The sequence below is a fragment of the Daucus carota genome, chromosome 4 (assembly GCF_001625215.2).
Source record: "Daucus carota subsp. sativus chromosome 4, DH1 v3.0, whole genome shotgun sequence".
Lineage (NCBI taxonomy): Eukaryota > Viridiplantae > Streptophyta > Magnoliopsida > Apiales > Apiaceae > Daucus > Daucus carota.
The window spans coordinates 29,707,150-29,726,513 of record NC_030384.2 but is presented as its reverse complement, the minus strand read 5'-3'; the positions used below and the strand labels follow the sequence as shown (position 1 = coordinate 29,726,513).

Below are 19,364 nucleotides of genomic sequence, written 5' to 3'. Positions count from 1 at the left end.
AATATTTCATCTTCATCCCTCATTCAGATTTTATTAATTTCTTCGAATATTTTATCCTCATCCTCGCTCAGAAGTACATTCTTTTAACATCGACATAACCTTGATGTCTTCTATTATATAGAAAATATCTAAAATTTTAACTTTGTAATATCATGCTAATTGTGTCGCTTACTATTTTACTAATGACCCTTATACATCATGTAAATAATCTGTAGTTTGTCATTCATTCCTGCCGGTAAGTTAGGATGTATTAAAATATATGCATAAGCTGATATATGTGATATTTTAAGCATTTGTGGCATTAGTTGACAGGATTGTTCTGCAGGATGATTGAGTACATTTCTAGATATACTATTCCCTCCGTCCCATTTAATTCTATACACTTTTCAAAAATAGTAAGATTTTATAATATAAAAACCCTACCCACCCACTACTTTCAACTACTTTTTTAAATCTATCAATTATATATTGATGAGTCCCACTACTTTAAGTCTCTGTGTTGAATCCATATATATACATTTCAGAGGGACGGAGGTAGTACATTTCATATCTGTTTGAACCTGAAAACACAACTCTCCCCTCATTACTGGAAACATGTTAGCTAAATGCCTAAAATCATCAAAAAGGTGCCAAATTAATCCGACATATTCATGTCTGAGTCAGTGGGGGTTGGTACTTGAGATTTACATGAAACTTAAAAATTATTTACCTGGCCTTTTCAATTAAACGTCACATAACAACATATTGTGACTTAAAAGAAATGATCCATATCTGTAAGTTTTGGGGTCAAGTAACTAACGTATTGTGAGTCGTTTTCTTTTCATTAGGTTGCCCTTTCTCTTATTCAATTAAAGGTCATAGAGTCCAGCTATTGTGTGAATGAAATTTTCAACTGTCAGAAACCAGAGGTATCAACTATCAACATGAGCCGCTAGCCTGCTATTGAATCACATTGAAGCTGAAAATTTAGTACAATCACCTTATTTGTTAGAAGTCCTCTATTTGGAATTATTGTTTTTTTTCCACAAAAGTAACCGACAAACCCCCAACCGCCAATACAACCAAGTTGAAAAACAAATAATATACTAAAAATAATTAGCTGATTTGTTTTCTGATCATTTAACACATAAAATTTAGAAATTCTTAATACTAAAAATGTAATTAGAGATATTCCAAGTGATCCAAATTAATCAACATCCCAAAAAGCAATAGCATCACAATTGACCTTATCACATAAAAGTCATTATCAGACCGGTGTTCCTAATAGCATATACTGAAATTGGAAGAGCTGCACGCCAGCTATCTACATGCGGATATGAGCTATACAATGCCGAAAGTGTAAATCCCCACTGGATGAACAATCTTTGATCGTGAAATGTGAGCTCTTACCATAATTATCACTGGCTCAGATTTGGCGCGGGCTTTCCATATCTCCAAAAATATCAATAAAATCATTATCAACATTGAATAAATCTAAACATAATTACATAACTAAACGAAAACATAATGAAACACTCAAAAAAAAGAGATAAAACAAATACTCTAAAAAGAGAGACACACGAACACTCAAAAAACTAGATTTTATTAAAACAAAATCAATGAAAATGAAAGAAAACAAAGGGGTTGGGGTTTTCCACCATAGAAAACCAGTGAAAGTCCCTCGACTAGTTTGGAAAAGAACAAAGACAAAGAATAGAAGGCGGCTCTTCAAACCTGTATAAACATATTTAGAAGTTAAAGTTTTGAATCAGCTGTTTATATATTAAGTACATAATCTTTCAAGCCATCCGTAGTAAGGTTAATATGCTATCTCCATTTGATAGCATAGTTTCGGAGTGTCATAGGTTGCTTGTTGAACTAAACATTGAATTGTTTTTTGTTAAACGATCTGTCAACATAACTGCTCACTGCTTAGCGAGAGAGACATGTTTCTTCTCAGGTTTAGGGTTCGATAGAAAGTCTATTTCTATTGAAGTAGAGTCAAAATTGTTGGCTGATTTATCTTAGTCATACAGATACAATGCAGTTTCCGAAAAAAAAAATACATATTCTTTCAATTCCACCGAACACTGCGTAGAATGAACGCGGAAAACTTAAGCAGGCAGCAATTACAGATAAAACAAGTTCAAGGTTGAAATTGTGCCACCTTTGTCCAAAAACAAATTCTCTTTTTGTTTCAATTACTAATCCTGACTGAGTATTTGAATTTATTATAATTTGTTTTTTTCCAATCCGAAAAGCCTAACTAGCATTTGAATTTATTATAATTGGGAAGCACTCATTATTTCAATTAAGTTTTGATAAGTCTATGTGTATTATTGCATTTTGCCGGAGACCGTGCACCTTGCCTTGTGCCTTGTTAGTTTGCCCGTATTGTTACATTTTGCTGTAAACCTTACCTGGTGTACCTTTTTATTACAAAAACTATTGTAAAGTACTAATACTAAATTATCTCTTTCGGCAGCTGTTGAGTTTAAAAAAAGCTACCTAAATGTTATAAACAATTATATTAATTTCTACCGATATTTCAATGTTACACACTTGCATAGAGTATATAAAACACTTATATAACAAGTATATAAAATTTTTAAGCTAAGTACAACAAACTAGTATTAAGAGATCATTATCATCCAAGTATATATAATGACCAGTGCCATCATGCAAAGAGTACTTGCATCTAATTCATATGAGCAGTTAGCAGAACATGATCATTTGTAGATAGCTCCATTTACTCATTTTCTACGAGAAGATGTACAATTTACTAGCATAAATATATTATGTGGTGTCATCTCAAGCAGCAATTAGAATTTTTAAAATATTTAATTACCAATTTCACAAACCTTTAACATGGCATGTATGAAGTACATGGTAATTTCTGGTTGAACAAAGGTGTTACACTATCAAGTGTTATAGTAACATCTAAAGACCATTAGCCAACAGTCAACTACAGAAGGGCGAGCTAGGTGGGGGAGGCTTGATAGGCTACTCGTCAAATGTGAACATCGCATTATCAACATTCTTGAAATAATGTGTAGTGTGGTCTACTACCTGCAAACAAACAGTAAAATGTACACTAATTTAGGTGTATGAACATAGTCATGATAACCAAATACTCATAAATATACCATGGCACATCGCTAAGCAATAAGATTGTAATGAGCCTAAGAGTCAAGTCACAGTATCACATGATGCAGGATAGAGCTTGGATATTTTCAAATATATTCAAAATATTGCTTCTCAAACTTTAATTGCACTTCAGCCTCCCGACATATATGCCGCAAGCATCATGCAATCCATAAATAGTCCTCTGTTCATATTGTAAGTGAGAACTCTCTCAAACAATTGACACTTCATTATACGGTAGACCAGAAATCTTGAAAAACTTATTGATACAAAACTTAATATCTTCACATGTTGTGCGTGCACAATTTATATCTCATATGCAAAAGAATATCAAGAACTGAGGGAGTGGACTTGGTGATATAGTTGAAACTTAAAGAATGTATTAAGATTAGCTGGAACTATGTAGAGATAGAAAACTCACATTGGTGTTGCTCAGTTCAAGGTTGTAAAATGCCATCTCTTGGGGCTTAAATAGTGGCCCAGCATGCCAAGTACCCACATTCAACTTCACAAACTTAGGACCTGAAAATCGAAAAACACGGACATCTTCAATTGCAGGCGGTACATAGAAATGACCGGCATGTGCTTGCACAACATTTGGTCCCTTGTCACCCTCAACTTGGTTAGGATCCAGTATGGAGGACTTGGCAACTCCTAGATACCAAGTATTGCCACCAATTGAACCAAGGCACTGAGTCACACTAGCATGATGTGTTATGGAGCCAAATTTAAGTGAACGGCCGCTGAGATTCATTATGTAAAGCCTGATAACATGCATAAAAGCGTCATCAAAACCTCATGTTATATATTTTTCTAAAAGGTCTGACATCTTTTATATAAAGTTGGGTCTCATATATATGTCACTATGTCAGTGATAATGAAGAAACCTGCTATCTTTCATAACTATGCAAGGAGACATACCCTACTCAGATTAAGGGGGCTTTTTGTGCAGTTATTTTGCAAAAAATAAGGACTTATTTCGACAAACAAATTTCATATTTACATGCTAATTCTTAGAAATAAATATTTATAGGGCTCTTAACATTCCTTATATGCAGAAATAAGTGACTTGATACTGAAAAATAAGGTAAGCCAGACATGAACTAAGTTTATTGCTGACTGTAGTCTTGAAAGAAGATATAGATTGATTGAATGGAAACAACTGAATGCTAGGATAGGGGAGGAGTGTAAGAAAACCTCATTAAGCTAGCTAGAGACAAAGGAAGAACTCTTGTAGATTCCATATCAGTTTCACGAGGGCCAAACTGTGACATATCGAACAATAGGTTCCAGCCTCGAGAATATCCCTATGTGCTTGTCATGTAAAGCTTCACATGTGGTACATGGCTCTACTGAATCCTACAGATGTAAACCTTTACTGCCGTCCTTCCTAGTCACACGTAAACAAATTTGGCCGATTCCTATAAGAGAAGAGGGCTTTCTTAGGCCCTTCTCCCATGGGAGCTGGAGTGCCACACATTGCACCCACATAAAGCAACAATAATTCATTAAGTTCCGTCCCCAATTCTGCACTAGGTAGGCAGAGGCTTCTGCCACGGACCCAAACTTTCCTAGAGTCTTAGACTAGGTACAATTAACCTAATTTGACATAATTAGTCAATTTGTTAATAAGCTACTCAAAGCCACGTAACCAACCAAAGAAGGCGAAGGAATCACATAAAAACAGCACAAGTACAGAACACCTTCAAATGAGCTATAAATTAGTGGTTTCGACTCGAAAGCACTAATTTAACTAGCTATCTCACTAGCAACATTATATTCATTATAACTTATATTCATCAACACATTATAGTCTATTCTATACAACAAATTGCAATCAAAAAACAAAATGCTTAAACTGTGTACGCAGTAAAGATGGAGGAAGCCACCTAGGGGTGCCACGGGAGAGATCAAGCTGAGCATCTTGCGGGCCGAATTCTTCGCCGTCCGGAGAGGGACCAATAACTTGGCCGTACTCTTTGAAACTCTCGTCCGTTGCTTCTATCACCTCTACTTTTACTTCTTTCAATGTCTTCCCGGCGCTTTCCATTTCCGGTGAGTATCAAAGATTAGGGAGGTGTGCGGAATAGTATCACTTGATTGCTAGTTGCGATAAGATTGTCGCTGATGCTTTATTGGTGCTTATTTTTATTGCCCTCTTATTTTTTTTAATAAGCGGAATAATCTAGTATTTTGATATTCAACTAAAAATTTAGATAACGTTACATTTGATGCAAAAAAAATTTATAAAAAAAAAAGATGATCTTGCATTTTAAGAATAAAATATTTCATAAACTTATATTTAGGTTTTCAAAATGTTATATCATATAACATCAAAAAAGAAAAAATTTAGTTTGTAAACTCTTATAAACTTAGTTGTTGATCATTCTTCAACACTAATATTTAGGATCATTTTCTTCACGACCAACACTCTTCTAATACCAACATTAGAGGTGAACATGGGTTGGATTGGGTTGGACGGGTTTTTAGAAAAAAAACGACCCAACCCAATTAGTGCGGGTTAATAAAAACTTAACCTATTAACTGAAAAAAAATTATATAACCCAACTTTACCCAACCCAATTAATTCGGGTTGGGTCGGATTTTCAAAAAGAGTTTATCGGGTTTTTTAAAAATTAACCCATTTATTTTCCGGTTTTGAACGGGTCGGGTTAATCGGCCTAAAAAAGGGTTGGTTTGGGTTGGGTTAGCGGGTTGAACGGGTTTATGTTCACCCCTAACCAACACTATTGTAATACTATCCTGTCCAAAATTGTTCTCTTGGACGTATTTTAAAATGTTTATAAATATAATTATAGAAATTAATTTAAAATTTTAAAATAAAAATTCAATACTATATATAAAAATTTTAAAAATGAGTCATGAATTATATATTAAATTACAATTTCATATTAAAGCATGAGGGAACGGAACAAACAATCCAAAAAATTGGGTAATTTTGAAGAGAAATACTTAAAGACCCAAAATGATTGTACATGTTGTTTGCAAGTTCTAACTACAAATGCTAGGACTCAACTTATGCTACGTGTGTGCATACCGGCTACTGCATACTCGAAAACCTCTTTAATTTCATGACAGATTCGATCAATTTTTGACAAAGAATCTGAGATCCCATTTGGCTGTATATCACCGGGTTCAATTCCCACTGATGAAAATACAAGTCTCCCGCTGAGAATGCAACAACCTCCACCAGAAAACCAAGCACCACCATCACAACCGCCTAACAAACTCACCCAAACAATCACCCAAATCCTAACCTCCCCAACAACCCAAAACCCCCACAAATCCCTCACTCAATTCCTCCCCCACTTAACCCCTCTAATCATCCTCTCAATCCTCTCCTCTAAACCCCTCCTCTCTCGCCCTGACAAGCTCCTCTTCTTCTTTAAATGGACCCGGAATCACTCGCACACTCTTCCAGCTGCAGATGGGAAAACCCCGGCTCATTATCTTCTTACTCTCCTCCCCACTTTGTTTTCCCACAACAAGTTTTTCGATGCGAAAGCGCTTCTTGTCAAACACATTGCCAATGACCCTGATCACTACCTACACTGGCTTATAATGTGTCCTCAGCCGTCGTTGCCTCGCCCCACGAAGGCGCTTCTTGATACTGCGGTTGGTGCTTATGTGCAATTGGGTCATGCCCATCTTGCCCTCCAGGTGTTCGGTAGAATGTCGAGGCTGAATTTTAAACCGAATGTACTTACTTGTAATACCCTTCTATGTTGTTTGGTTAATAGGCCATTTGGGAATTCTGTGTCATTTTGTCGTAATGTTGTTGATGACGCCATTAAGCTCAGCGTTGAGTTGAATACGGCGAGTTTTAATATATTGATTAAAGGGTATTGTTTGACAAACAAGTTTGATGATGCTTTGGAATTGTTGAATGGTATGGGGGAATATAACTGTTTCCCGGATAGTGTGAGTTATAATACTATATTGGATGGGTTGTGTAGAGGGGGGCGGTTGAAAGAAGCTAGAGAGTTGTTGTCGGATATGAACAGTAAAGGGGTGAGTCCAAGTAGGAACACGTATAATATATTGGTTCGTGGGTATTGTAGAATGGGTTGGTTAAAGGAGGCTACTAAGGTTATGGAGGTGATGGCTTTGTATGATTGTTTGCCTGATGCTTGGACTTACGGTACTTTGATTAATGGGTTGTGTAGGGAGGGGAAGATTGATGAGGGTTTAAGGCTTCGAGTTGAGATGAAAGCCCTAAACTTGGTGCCTGATCTGGCTACTTATAATACTTTGATTGATGGATGCTTTCACTGGAGGCGTAAATCTGAGGCCTACAAGTTGATGGATGAATTGAGTGAAAAGGGAATTCAAAAAAGTGAGATTACTTACAATATAATGATTAAGTGGCATTGTAAGGAAGGAATGATGGATGCAGCTACTGATGTTATTCGGGAAATGGAAGTGAATGGATATCAACCAGATCATGTTACCTACAACACTTTGATTAATGGATATTGTAAAGCCGGGAATCTGGGAGACGCATTGAAGATTATGAAGAAAATGGGTGAAAAAGGTATCAAGGTAGATAATTATATCACAAATATTGTTCTTCATGCCCTCTGCAAAGATCGGAAACTTGTCGAGGCCTATGAATTGTTGGTCACTGCTGAAAGGCAAGGTTACATTGTTGATGAAGTAAGCTATGGCACTCTAATTGTGGGATATTTTAGGGACGGAAACGTTGATATGGCTATGAATCTTTGGGATGAGATGAAGAACAAGCAGATTATACCAAGTATTATCACATATAACTCTATCATTACAGGACTGTGTAAATCAGGGAAAACTGAACAAGCAATTGTTAAGTTGAATGAACTCTTAGAAAGTGGGTTGTTTCCTGAGACAAGAACATACAATACAATTATACATGGGTATTGCTGCGAGGGCAGTGTTGAAAAAGCATTTCGGTTCCAAAACCAGATAAGTGAAAATAATTTTAAGCCTGATCTGTATACATATAATATTCTACTCAATGGTCTCTGTAAAGTAGGGATGCTTGAAAAAGCTATTGACCTCTTTAATTCTTGGATCTCTGAAGGAAAGAAATTGGATTCAGTGACATACAATATATTGGTAACAGCCCTATGCAAAGCAGGGAGACTCGAGGATGCTGTATGCCTAATCACTGAAATGGATGTGAAGAAGCTTGGTCCAGACAAGCACACATATAAAGCTAGTATCTCTGCACTTACTGGTGCAGGCAGGATGAAAGAAGCTGAAAATATAATTTCAAAAGTGGTAGAAATAAATAAGTTCTCGCAACTAGATAAAGAAAAAGTTGCTGGTACTTGTGGAACTTCAGATGAATCAAAATCAGGTTCTGATGGTCATTCAGAACGTATTAGGGACCTATGCAGAAATGGAAATTATGAGGAAGCAATGCGAACTGTTGAAGAATTGTCAAAGAAAGGTATTACTTTGGACACATCCACATACACTGATTTGATTGGTGAACTCTTTAAGAGGAAAATTACAAAGGTAAAGGCTGGCTGGTAAGACTCGGCCCTTTTTTTTTTCATGCACTCTTTGCCAATTAAGCTTGGCTAGCTGTGCTCGTCGTCAGTGCTTCAAAACCTTGCCAGAAAATCAACCAATTTGGAACTTTAGGTAATTTCATTTCCCTACACTCTGTGTCCTCAAGACAGACTGACACTCACACGATTGCTTGAAATACTTTTACATCATTTGTTGATTATCTTCATACTGATTGATTGCTAAAGCCAATATTATCTATATTTATTCTTGTTTATATACTAGGTCAAATTTTTGGTTAGATATCTGAAATTAAATTTGCCTATTGAAGAAGTAATAATAAATTATTTATACGTGGGCTGATGGGCATATATATACTAATGCTTGATCTTCAAGGCACAATATGAGCATAAATGAGATAATTAGGAGAGAGATAACGATAAATATATTAAAAGGAATATGTAAGATATGAATACTCTGGCGCTTAATGAAAAATTACTGGGAGAACATAAAACAGAGAGTTTTTTTCCTATAATATTTTCTTAACATTATTGGCTGTTGCACTTGCTGAATTTGGTCAATTTCCCATTTAAGAAGGTTAATGCATATATAACCTTAGTTGGATTCAGCCGGTGCTAGCATAATTAGATAAAAATCTAGCATTACAAGAATTTTTTTGTATTTTTTTCTTCTCTAATAACCAAATCTAACTTGTGAGATTTTTTGTATATGTAGGATGAACCTAAACCAAATCCTAGGCTTTGACAATGCAATAGTAGAAAATGAAACATATGCATAAGAGCTCGATATACGAGGCAAATAAGTGAATACTAGGCAGCATCGAAACAAGTAACAAATAACAAATATTAAGCATGCAATACAATGATAAAAATTAGTTTAAATATACAGTTTGAATACAATATGGACATCCTCTAGCCCCGGAGCCCCTATATCTCTAACTCTGAACCCCTATCCGCAGGTGTGCTAACCGTTAAGCCTACTGACCGTATTAGAAATTCAGCAGCTCTAATTTGGCGTCTCCAGGAGCACCTGTAGGAATTCAACTCTATTCGTCAGAGGCTGGGGCCTTAATGTACTCTTTTGGCAGTTAATTGTTTTTATTTTTTTACATAGCCAATTAGCCATATCGAACTAAGTTGTGGGATATCTCCATGATTCGATCAAGGGTCACTGAGTTCATGTGTTTTTATAGCAGCTAAAATACCATTTCGGTTGCCATTTTAATCCAAGTACAATATCAGACCTGTTTTTGAAATTTATTAATACTTTGTGATTATTGTATAATATGTTTTCCCTGTAAGTATATAGTTTCATGATTTATTATAATTTTTGGATGTTAATTTATATCATGGTGAATGGAAATATGGAAGAGGCAAATATACCCCATCGTTGTGCTCTTTTTTCTTTGAAGGTAGGGAAACATATATACTAGAATTTGAACATATTTCTGGGGCATTTAAGCATCGTTGTTCATTATTTGTTTCATCCCTTAGTTCTAATCCTTAGCTCTAAACTAGAGCAAAGTCCTACCATCTATCAGCACTGTTCATTCCTTCATCTTTTTCCTCTTCTATCCTTCTCTTCCACGTACAATTCTCATTCCATTCTCACCTCTACGTCAAGCAAGTAGCGGATTACAAAGTGTCCACTGATTTTGAATCTAAACCTAATGGAGCTTAAAATTGTTAAAAGTTTGTACTTTAAATGTTCTAATAATTGCAGTGCTGTTAAAATCACCAGGTTCGACTATGTATGCTGGACTGGAAAAATGATCCTGTGGAAGCACGGGCTGTGTTTTTTTTATGCCACGAGGCAGTTATGACTAATGGTAATATATGAGTTTTGCTATCCGACCTCAAAATTTTATTATATGTCCTGTCAAAACTCTGCAAGTTTCATATCTCTGTCTTTGGAGTATTTCCTTGTTTCACTCCAACCTAAGATAATTATTTTGCAGGTCAAAATATTGAAGCAAACTAATGGTACTGTGACAGATTGATTAGGAAAATAAACCAAGCAAGGTGCATATATTCTAATCCATCTCTTGTCTGTGTATGTAATGACCCCTGAGGCTACTTATCTTGTTTTATTCACAATTGTGTCCATCTGCATTCACTTCTCATTAACGGATTATTTCTGTTACCGATGTTTACAGTGCTTAGCACATTTTCTTATGGTGTTACTATAGTGAGATGTTTACAAATGGTTTGGCCAGTGTCCAGTGTCAATCTGTTTAATCCTAAAAGAACTATAAATTTTGTTTACATTAAATATTGTCAGATGCGTAAGTTTAAATACACAAACACATGCCTCCACTTAAACTTTAACCCTCTTTTTCAACAAAAGAGACTAGAGAGGCACGTAGAGCATACTAGGTTATGATGCTAGAGATCTGTATGTAGGCACATTTTCTATGTGACAACTTGTGACATATTTAAAATCAGCCAATTTGTGTAATAAGTAATTTGTAGAAGTGGTTTATATTCCGAATTGTGAAAAGTGAAAAATATGTAATTATTTCCGTCACTTATTTTGTTTTTGGAATTTGACTCCATATAATGTACATGATGTTTTCAAAAGATAGTTATTCTTAGTAATTTATTGTTATATTGTTAGTTTTTTAATAGATGATAAGTTATAAATTACTAATAAATATATCCAAAAATAACAACTTTCAAGTAACAAATTAAATATTGCTCTTATACAAAAAACTTCTCACCCTAGCCCTTCTTCAGTTGACTCATTTCCCTTATAAAATGTGAATTCCGGAGACTTCAACCACAGCTCACCAACTATGATGGTCGTGCTGGAGGCTGGGGGAGGAATGAGGAAGTTGCTGCTAACCATGGTGGTCTTGCTGGAGTCGGGGGAGGCATGAGAATGTTGCAGCGGCTGGTGCAAATATCAGCAACTGTGTGTTGGTGAATAACATGTGCAAACAACCCCACAACACATGGCCTCAAAATTCGGAGGGCCCCCAATTTTTAAGCCGGTAACATTTATACATATGCAACTACTTTAGTTTTTTTTTATTGTATGTTAGATTAAAATCGCTAATATATATATATATATATATATATATATATATATATATATATATATATATATATAGGGTTGCACTCCAAAAAGAACACTTTAAAAAAAGAACATCACAGAACACTATCATAACACTTTATTTTTCACAAAGAATGATTTGTTCAGATTATAATTGTATAGTTAAACACCATTTAAACTTAATATATGAAATCTAACATCCAAATTCATCCACATTATTACTATGAAAAATTATAGAATCCAGAACAGAATCCAAAATAGAATCCAGAATAGAATCATATATATATATTTTGCACGAATAATTTTACATAGAATCATGTTATTTTTAACCTAAATTTACTGTTAAACATGACGGATTCTATTATAATTCATAATAAAAAGTCAATCAACTTAAAATTTGAAAGTATTTTAAGCTTTAGATGAGATTCTATATTTGATTCTAAAGTGTTCTGTGTTGTTCTTCTTTTAAGAGTGTTCTTTTTTGAGCAATGCCCTATATATATATATATATATATATATATATATATATATATATATATATTAAAATCCTTGAGCCTGTTCTACAACCACAGTTGGATATGTTGGCTTATCCAACCAACTCATCTTTAACTGTTCAAAATAGTAATCAACGGCTAGGAATTAAAAAAATAATTACGCTTACTCTGTATTATATAGCGTATACGCTATATAACAGAGAGTAAGTGTCTCCATCAAGAACGCTTACGCTATATCATATATCTCCCATAACACAATTCCCAATCAAGCTCAAAACAAGACTACCAAATTCTGCACATCATATTCAGAGTTTACAAACCCAGTACACTCAATAAATCTTTATCCAACATAAATCAATCTCAAACACAACACCATACACAAATCTTTGTCATACATAAATCAATTATTGTTTACAACTTGAAGTTTGAAGCTTGGAGTTTAAAGCTTGTGTGTGTATATGTATGTATTATTGTGTACATATGTATCTATATGTGATTGAGTATATGGAGTTTGATTTGTATGTTATAGAGCTTGATTCAGTTGTATGAACAAACCCCTTTTTTTAATTAATTCATTATGAACTCGATTGCAGATTTATGTGGTCAAGTTTATTAGTAATTTGAAAGTTGTTGGCTTAAGAGATGGTCGTATTCTATGTTGATAGTTCATCAATTTTGATTCTGAACTTACGGTATATTATATAGAGTAAGTTCAGAAATTTCTAAAAACTAAGCACAAATTCTGTACTTGACCACATAGCCACAATTCCGGCAACGCTCCAACCCCCTACTTCAAGCCGCCTAGACCTCCGCTACAATCACCCTTCTTCCATCTACACCTTCACCTCCACCATCTCCACCACCGTCACCACCATCTGAATCGAAAACGTGAACAGATCTGGAGTTTCTGAGCAGTTTCTGGAACATATCTGGAGATTCTGGGCAGTTTTTGCAAGTTTTCACTAATTCGTGCAACACAGATTACTAAATCCTAAAGAGAATATCACTAAATTGTATTGAGAATATAACTAACTTATATTGGTTTCTAGTTTTTATTTTAAGAGTGGTTTCTATTTGATCATTAGCCTACACACACACACACACACACACACACACATATGTTCCTTACTTTATATTGTATGTTGATAAAAATCCCTAACTTATATTTCTTTCTTTGCATTTGGCCATGTAATTAATATTATCACCATATGTAATTACTATATTCTTGTACTAGTGTTTTATTTTGATTTTAATCATTATCCACTAAATTATTGGGTTAATGCTCTGTTTGGTCATTGTACTGGATCAAAACTTTTAGTTGGCCTACCGAATCAAAAAAGCTTTCAGTAAACTAATTGTACCATTTAAAACTTTCAAATCGGCTACTCCGTCAATTTCTGTTAAAAATTTAACAGAAGCAGCCCACTCCCTTCCTCCTTTCCTTCCCATTCGTATTCCACTTCTGCACCGCCGGTCACCGCCGTTGTGGCGAGATTTCCTCCTTCCGACCTCGCCATCATATTTACACCCATTTATCTCTTAATATCAACAACCCCTGCTTAGCACAAGTACTAACCCAGTCTCCTCTTTCATATCGTAATCATCTACCTCTACTCTGACAATTAGGTGGCTTTGCCACCGTAAGCACCCCCACCGATTTTTTTTTCTTTCAACCCTATGTCGCCGGCAGCAAGGCTGTTGCTAATACAGACACAACCCGACGTCACATCTTCCGTCCTCTTATTTACTCAACTCCGGCGTCACCTGTACTAAACCCCGACCACCAACAATGTCCCACCTTTCTTGCCCCGTATATTCTCTTATTTACCGTTTTGCAAAGTCACTCCGGCGAGTCATACCTACACCCATACCTCACTCCTCACGCTTCTTGCTCCAACCACACGTTTTCCACCTTAGACAAACCCACCACCACTTTCATCAATTCCGGCCGCCACGAACTCAACCACAACACTATAGTCCGATAACACTCCACCTACTATAACACAATCCACACCTTTCGCCTCTTTCTCGTCATTTCTCAGTCTGAAAATCTGAAAAGCCCCAAATTAACCTTAAGAACCCTAATTTCACATGCTAATCTGAGCAAAATATGTAATTCTGTTAAAAGTAACGTTCGTCCGTTAAATTCAAAGGCCTGGTTAACGGCGCTGAAAGGTTTTCTAAACTTAATTACGTTATTGTAAGTTTTTAGATGCTTTGTTATTTAAATGAAAATTTTTTTGACTCGGTAGGCCAACTGAAAGTTGGTGACCAAACAGAGTATTAACCCCTAAATTATTTTTTGAGCTTTGTATCTATTTGCTAAGTATTCTTAGTGGATAATTAATAAATATTTTTAAATCTTATGACAAAATTATATATTAAAATCATCACTCTTTATTTTATGTTGCACGTTAATGTATTTAAAATGAATAATTTTACATTAAAAAAAGATAATAATTTAGTTTTACACACGACCTCGCAGATTATTAAGCCGGGCAGAGGCAACGGCTAAATGTCTGTTATACTGGTGCTAATGGCGCCAAACCTTAATGATGTTGAATGATTGTGTTATGTTTAGCATTAGCGAGTGTCGCATTATAGATGATGTAATTCATTTTTATTTTTATTTGAATAATATGTAACTCAAAACACATTGTATTGATATTTGATAGGTAAAAAGCACGAGAATACTGCACCCAGTGGATTTTTCTAGGTTAAAATTTTTCAAATTCATACTTCTAAGAGAAAAATGTGTTTGATATGGATCTCAGGAACTTATCAGAAATCATGTGAATGATATAAACTACGGAGTTTTATTTGTAAATTCACACTTGGCACTGTAATTTTAAAAATTTCTATGTTTGTACTTGAAATCCTTGATCTATAATATTATTAAAGTCTAAATATTAGAAATATGGTGGGGTTTCTGTTTTGTCAGTCTTGTAACATAATTTTAAATGTTGGTCTTGTAAAATTCTTCAGCCTCATGCTGCATGTAGTCTCCTGAGGCTACCTTGGTTGCTATATATTGACCTTATATATTGGAATTTGTGATTATATGACTAAACCTAGTGTTCTAAAAATCCCCGATTTAACCGATAAATCCCCGATTAATCTCCTACAAGGTCGGCCATCGATCCGATTTTTGAAATCCGATTAATCCTTATATATATTTCATAATCGAAGTATATGTGATAAATTATTAAAATTAAAATACTATATTACTTTAAATATGAATAATTATAGAGTTTATAAATATAGTAAATATATTAGTTACTAAATAACTAATATAATAATAACTAAATATTAAATAATATTTTAATATTAAAATAAACCCGATTTTAACTCCAATTAATCCTTCCAATTAATCCCTGATATCCAATTAATCCTTGAATCGGTAGCTCAACCAATTAGGTCCGATTCCCGATTTCAATAACACTGACTAAATCTAGTGATCCACCCTGGCTGATTATTCAATAAAAATCATATCGAGTAATGAAATAACCAAAATATCAACTAAACACAAAAATATAACCGAATGACTGAATTGAGGACCAAATTAGTTTTGGTTACAGAACTGAATTAGTTGTTTTGGTTAATACAGACTATCAAAACAAAAAAACTGAATTTTTCAATAAGGGGCGAAAATCACTACAAAACTAAAAAATTGACAAGATTAAAAATAATTTTTTTTAATTAAAATTAACAGTTTCAAAATTAGGTTAAACTACGATCAACTCTCCGACACTTATATTAACATCTGCAATCTAGTAATCAACGATCCATATTACTTGAATAACAATTGCATGAAAAATTGCAAAGTTATCAACGACTCATATTACTTGAATATCAATTGAACGAAAAATTATAGAATAACGTAACACGAAATATGAAATTATAATATACTACTCCCTCCGTCTCGATTTATAGGTCCATTTTGGAATAAACACGCATATTAAGAAAAAAGTTGGTTAGATAGAATCTTATCTTATGTATCATAAATAAGTGCATTGATAAGTGAGAATATAGTTGAGTTTCAAAAAAATCACAATAAATATAGGGATTTAGTGCATTGAGAAATGAGAATAATGTTGAGTTCCAAAAAAATCACAATTAATATGTAGATAAATTTGTATTAAAAGAAGAGAGTGACAAGTATTTTGGGACAAATTTTTTTTTTCTCCAAAATGGACCTATAAATCGAGACGGAGGGAGTACAAGTCTCGCTTCACCCATTTACTAAAATCATATAATTTTTAACAAAATAATACATATAATGATATATGATGCAAAATATTGATATTATAGAAATATGGGGGTGGTGGCCCGCTTTCTCTCGGCTGAGGTTAATGTTGTATTTAACTATTTCCTCTGTCTCTCTCATTTCTTTAAAGTTACTATTTTGGGATGTCCCTCTCATTTCTTTACGTTACTATAAATAGTAAGTTTTTCCCATCATTACACCCACTATCTTCTGCTACTATCTCATATTTAAGAATAAAAACTACTATTACATCCACTACTTTCCTCCACTATCTCAAATCTATTACTGTATTAAATATTGATAGGTCCCATTTTTCATCTAACTTTACTCATTTTTTATACATTGTCTTGGTTTTCGTGTCCCCCTCCAATATAAACAATTGAGGGGGACGGAGGGAGTATGATTTAAAGTTGAATACAAAATTATAAATACATCTTCCAAATTCATATCGGTTTTTCTAGTGTGTGCCCGTGGGCACATGTTAAGTACTAAAATTCATTTTCTAGTGTGTGCTCGTGAGCACATGTTAAGTACTAAAATTCATAAGTTTGAGTGATTGTGATTGACTATTACTCCCTCTGTCTCATTTTAACTGATGTTTGACTTTTTAACACGTATATTGAGGTGTAAAAAAACAATATCTACACTCAATAAAAAATTTCAATTCTTATATCAAATAAAAGTTTAGACTCTAAACTTTTATTTGATATAAATTTTATAAAAAATAATCATGTTTAGATGTAATTTTTTTAACATCTTAAAATACGTGTAAAAAAGTCAAAAGCAGTTAAAATGGGACGGAGGGAGTACTTCTTTATAATGGTGGACCCCTGCAAATTCACCAACCACATCAATCAAAATTTATCAAACTTATAAAATTTAGTGCTTAGTATATGCCCATGTCCACACACTAGACAAACCCATTTCATATTAATACAATTCAACCTCATAAACCAAACATAACGGAGCATTGCAGGTACCTCACGCTGGCTTGAAGTAATTATTGCGGTTTTGTGGAAACAATCAAAACTCAAATATGCGTATATAAACCAGCGAAGTTATATCAGAGTACCCTCTTTCTCTTCTAGTCAAGGTTTTCATGGTGTGAAGACTTTGATTCTTGCCGCAATTTTGTACGCTAAATGACTACCTTGCTCATATAGTTGTGTACACGAACTTGTGTCTTTATTTATACGTTTTAAATTATCTTAAACAAGATATTTTGCATTACTTAAATATGCGTCTATTTTATTTCTGATGAGATAATTCCTTTACTTACATGTATGTGTTTAATAATTAAACACGTTCATATATTTAGTCGCCGTATCTTAAATAGTTAAATGAGATAAATAAGATAGAACATCTTATTTTAAATAAGATTTTAACTATGGATTTGGTAAAGGTGATTGGATTGCTATTCACATTTCACATAAGTGTAATTTCCCTTTATTATATTTTAAAGGTGGAAATATAACCGCTGCAAGTTGTATTGACCCGCCACGTTTGATAAGCTTAGTGGTATCCAACCTTCCATGCCTATGGCCGTGTACTTTTGTGTGTCTACCAAGTAAGCACGGGTGTACACGGGTTGGCGAAACCGACCAACCCTATCCAAACCGATCATATTTCGGCCGATCTAATCCGAAATTTTTTAACTCGGTTAGTAATTGGATTGAAATAGTATTAACCCGATTTAATTGGATTGGATATGGATTTTAGGTTTTATAAACCGATCCAACCCAACCCAACCCGATTGAAAAATATGGGAACATATTAAATATATCCATCTCATCACATATTAGCTTAGTCCAATTAGTTTTATTGTATTTGTGTGTCTAAATTTAATATATTAATTTTTGTTTGCTATTTAAATATATATGAGCATAAATTTATGGATGAGAATATAAGATTAAATTCATGAATATATTTGTTCATTATTTGTCACTACTTATTTTTTGTAATTGAATTCAATTTTATGTTTTTGACAAGATTGTGTTGAAGACCTATTCGACATCGGCGATTATAACCAAACCAATCCGAACCGATCCAAACCGAAGTACTACAAATTGGTTTGAGTTACAAATTTATACGGTTCGGGTTGGGTTGAAATTTTGAAAACCCGATTTAATTGGGTTGAGTCAATAAATTCCGCTAACCTGCCCAACCCGAACCGTGTACACCCCTACTACGAAGTACAAGAGCATAGATCATTTCTTTTTTATTTTGTTTGTAGCAGTATACGGTGTTGTTCACAACTTTTTATTGAATAAAATTTAATAATTAAATTTTTATTCAAAAAAATTTTGAAAATAATATAAAACTATCTTTTGAATAAGCATTAAAATGCGTGCAGAAGAAGCATTAAAATGCTTGTCTGCTCTTACGTATGCATACGGGTATACAATTCAGGGGCGGAGAAGGAGCAGATACAAGAAACACTTATCAATCATATTCAGCATTTACTACTGTAGATTGCTACGAAATGTATATGAACTGAACGTCTCCAATATCACAGTGGAAGTCACATGAGGAAATATTGTCCTCCAAACATATATTTTTGATAGGACAAAGTATATTTTTATTTGTAATACCTTTTCGATAATTATAATTTGAACACATATTTCATGTCAATATACTTCTAAATATTCTAATAAAAACTTAAATACTAAGTAAGTAATAACCTATATTAACGTCCCTAATAAACGTATATTAATTCAAATACATTTTTACAAGGTTTATTAATAAATTAGAAATCTCCGATATGACATAAATTATAAGTTGATTATATATTAAAAAGAGAAAAAATATCTAATTATATGTTTTTCTGGTACTTCAATAAAATTCTAGATATACCAACAAAACAGCAAAGTTCTCCTGTTCATGATGAACTT

At 33.9% G+C, this 19,364-nt stretch overlaps 2 protein-coding genes across 10 annotated transcripts; one reads left to right on the top strand and one right to left on the bottom strand.

Annotated features, from left to right (window-relative positions):
* Positions 1-1,066: 1,066 nt before the first annotated feature.
* On the bottom strand, positions 1,067-5,285 carry LOC108218870 (uncharacterized). Of its 3 annotated transcripts, none has more exons than XR_010291152.1 (4): positions 5,013-5,285; positions 3,545-3,887; positions 2,841-3,048; positions 1,067-1,431 (listed from the first exon to the last, which is right to left on the bottom strand). XR_010291152.1 is itself a non-coding variant. In XM_017392018.2 (3 exons), the coding sequence occupies exons 1-3, from the start codon at positions 5,171-5,173 to the stop codon at positions 2,983-2,985; spliced, it is 570 nt and encodes a 189-aa protein (XP_017247507.1). In that variant the 5' UTR covers positions 5,174-5,285; the 3' UTR covers positions 2,802-2,982. The 3 variants fall into 3 exon arrangements, 1 of the variants encoding a protein (XP_017247507.1); XR_010291153.1 differs by having other exon boundaries at positions 1,067-1,421; XM_017392018.2 differs by lacking the exon at positions 1,067-1,431 and having other exon boundaries at positions 2,802-3,048.
* An 830-nt stretch (positions 5,286-6,115) lies between these two features.
* On the top strand, positions 6,116-17,747 carry LOC108218869 (pentatricopeptide repeat-containing protein At2g16880). 7 transcript variants are annotated; one of them, XM_017392015.2, is made up of 6 exons: positions 6,116-8,772; positions 9,617-9,730; positions 10,399-10,486; positions 10,616-10,679; positions 11,443-11,650; positions 14,882-15,320. In XM_017392015.2, exon 1 carries the CDS (start codon positions 6,319-6,321, stop codon positions 8,659-8,661), a length of 2,343 nt encoding a protein of 780 aa, XP_017247504.1. In that variant the 5' UTR covers positions 6,116-6,318; the 3' UTR covers positions 8,662-8,772; positions 9,617-9,730; positions 10,399-10,486; positions 10,616-10,679; positions 11,443-11,650; positions 14,882-15,320. The 7 variants fall into 7 exon arrangements, with proteins under 7 accessions (XP_017247504.1, XP_017247503.1, XP_063947507.1 ...); XM_017392014.2 differs by having other exon boundaries at positions 11,394-11,650; XM_064091437.1 differs by lacking the exon at positions 14,882-15,320 and adding an exon at positions 17,450-17,747 and having other exon boundaries at positions 10,616-11,650.
* Positions 17,748-19,364: the final 1,617 nt, after the last annotated feature.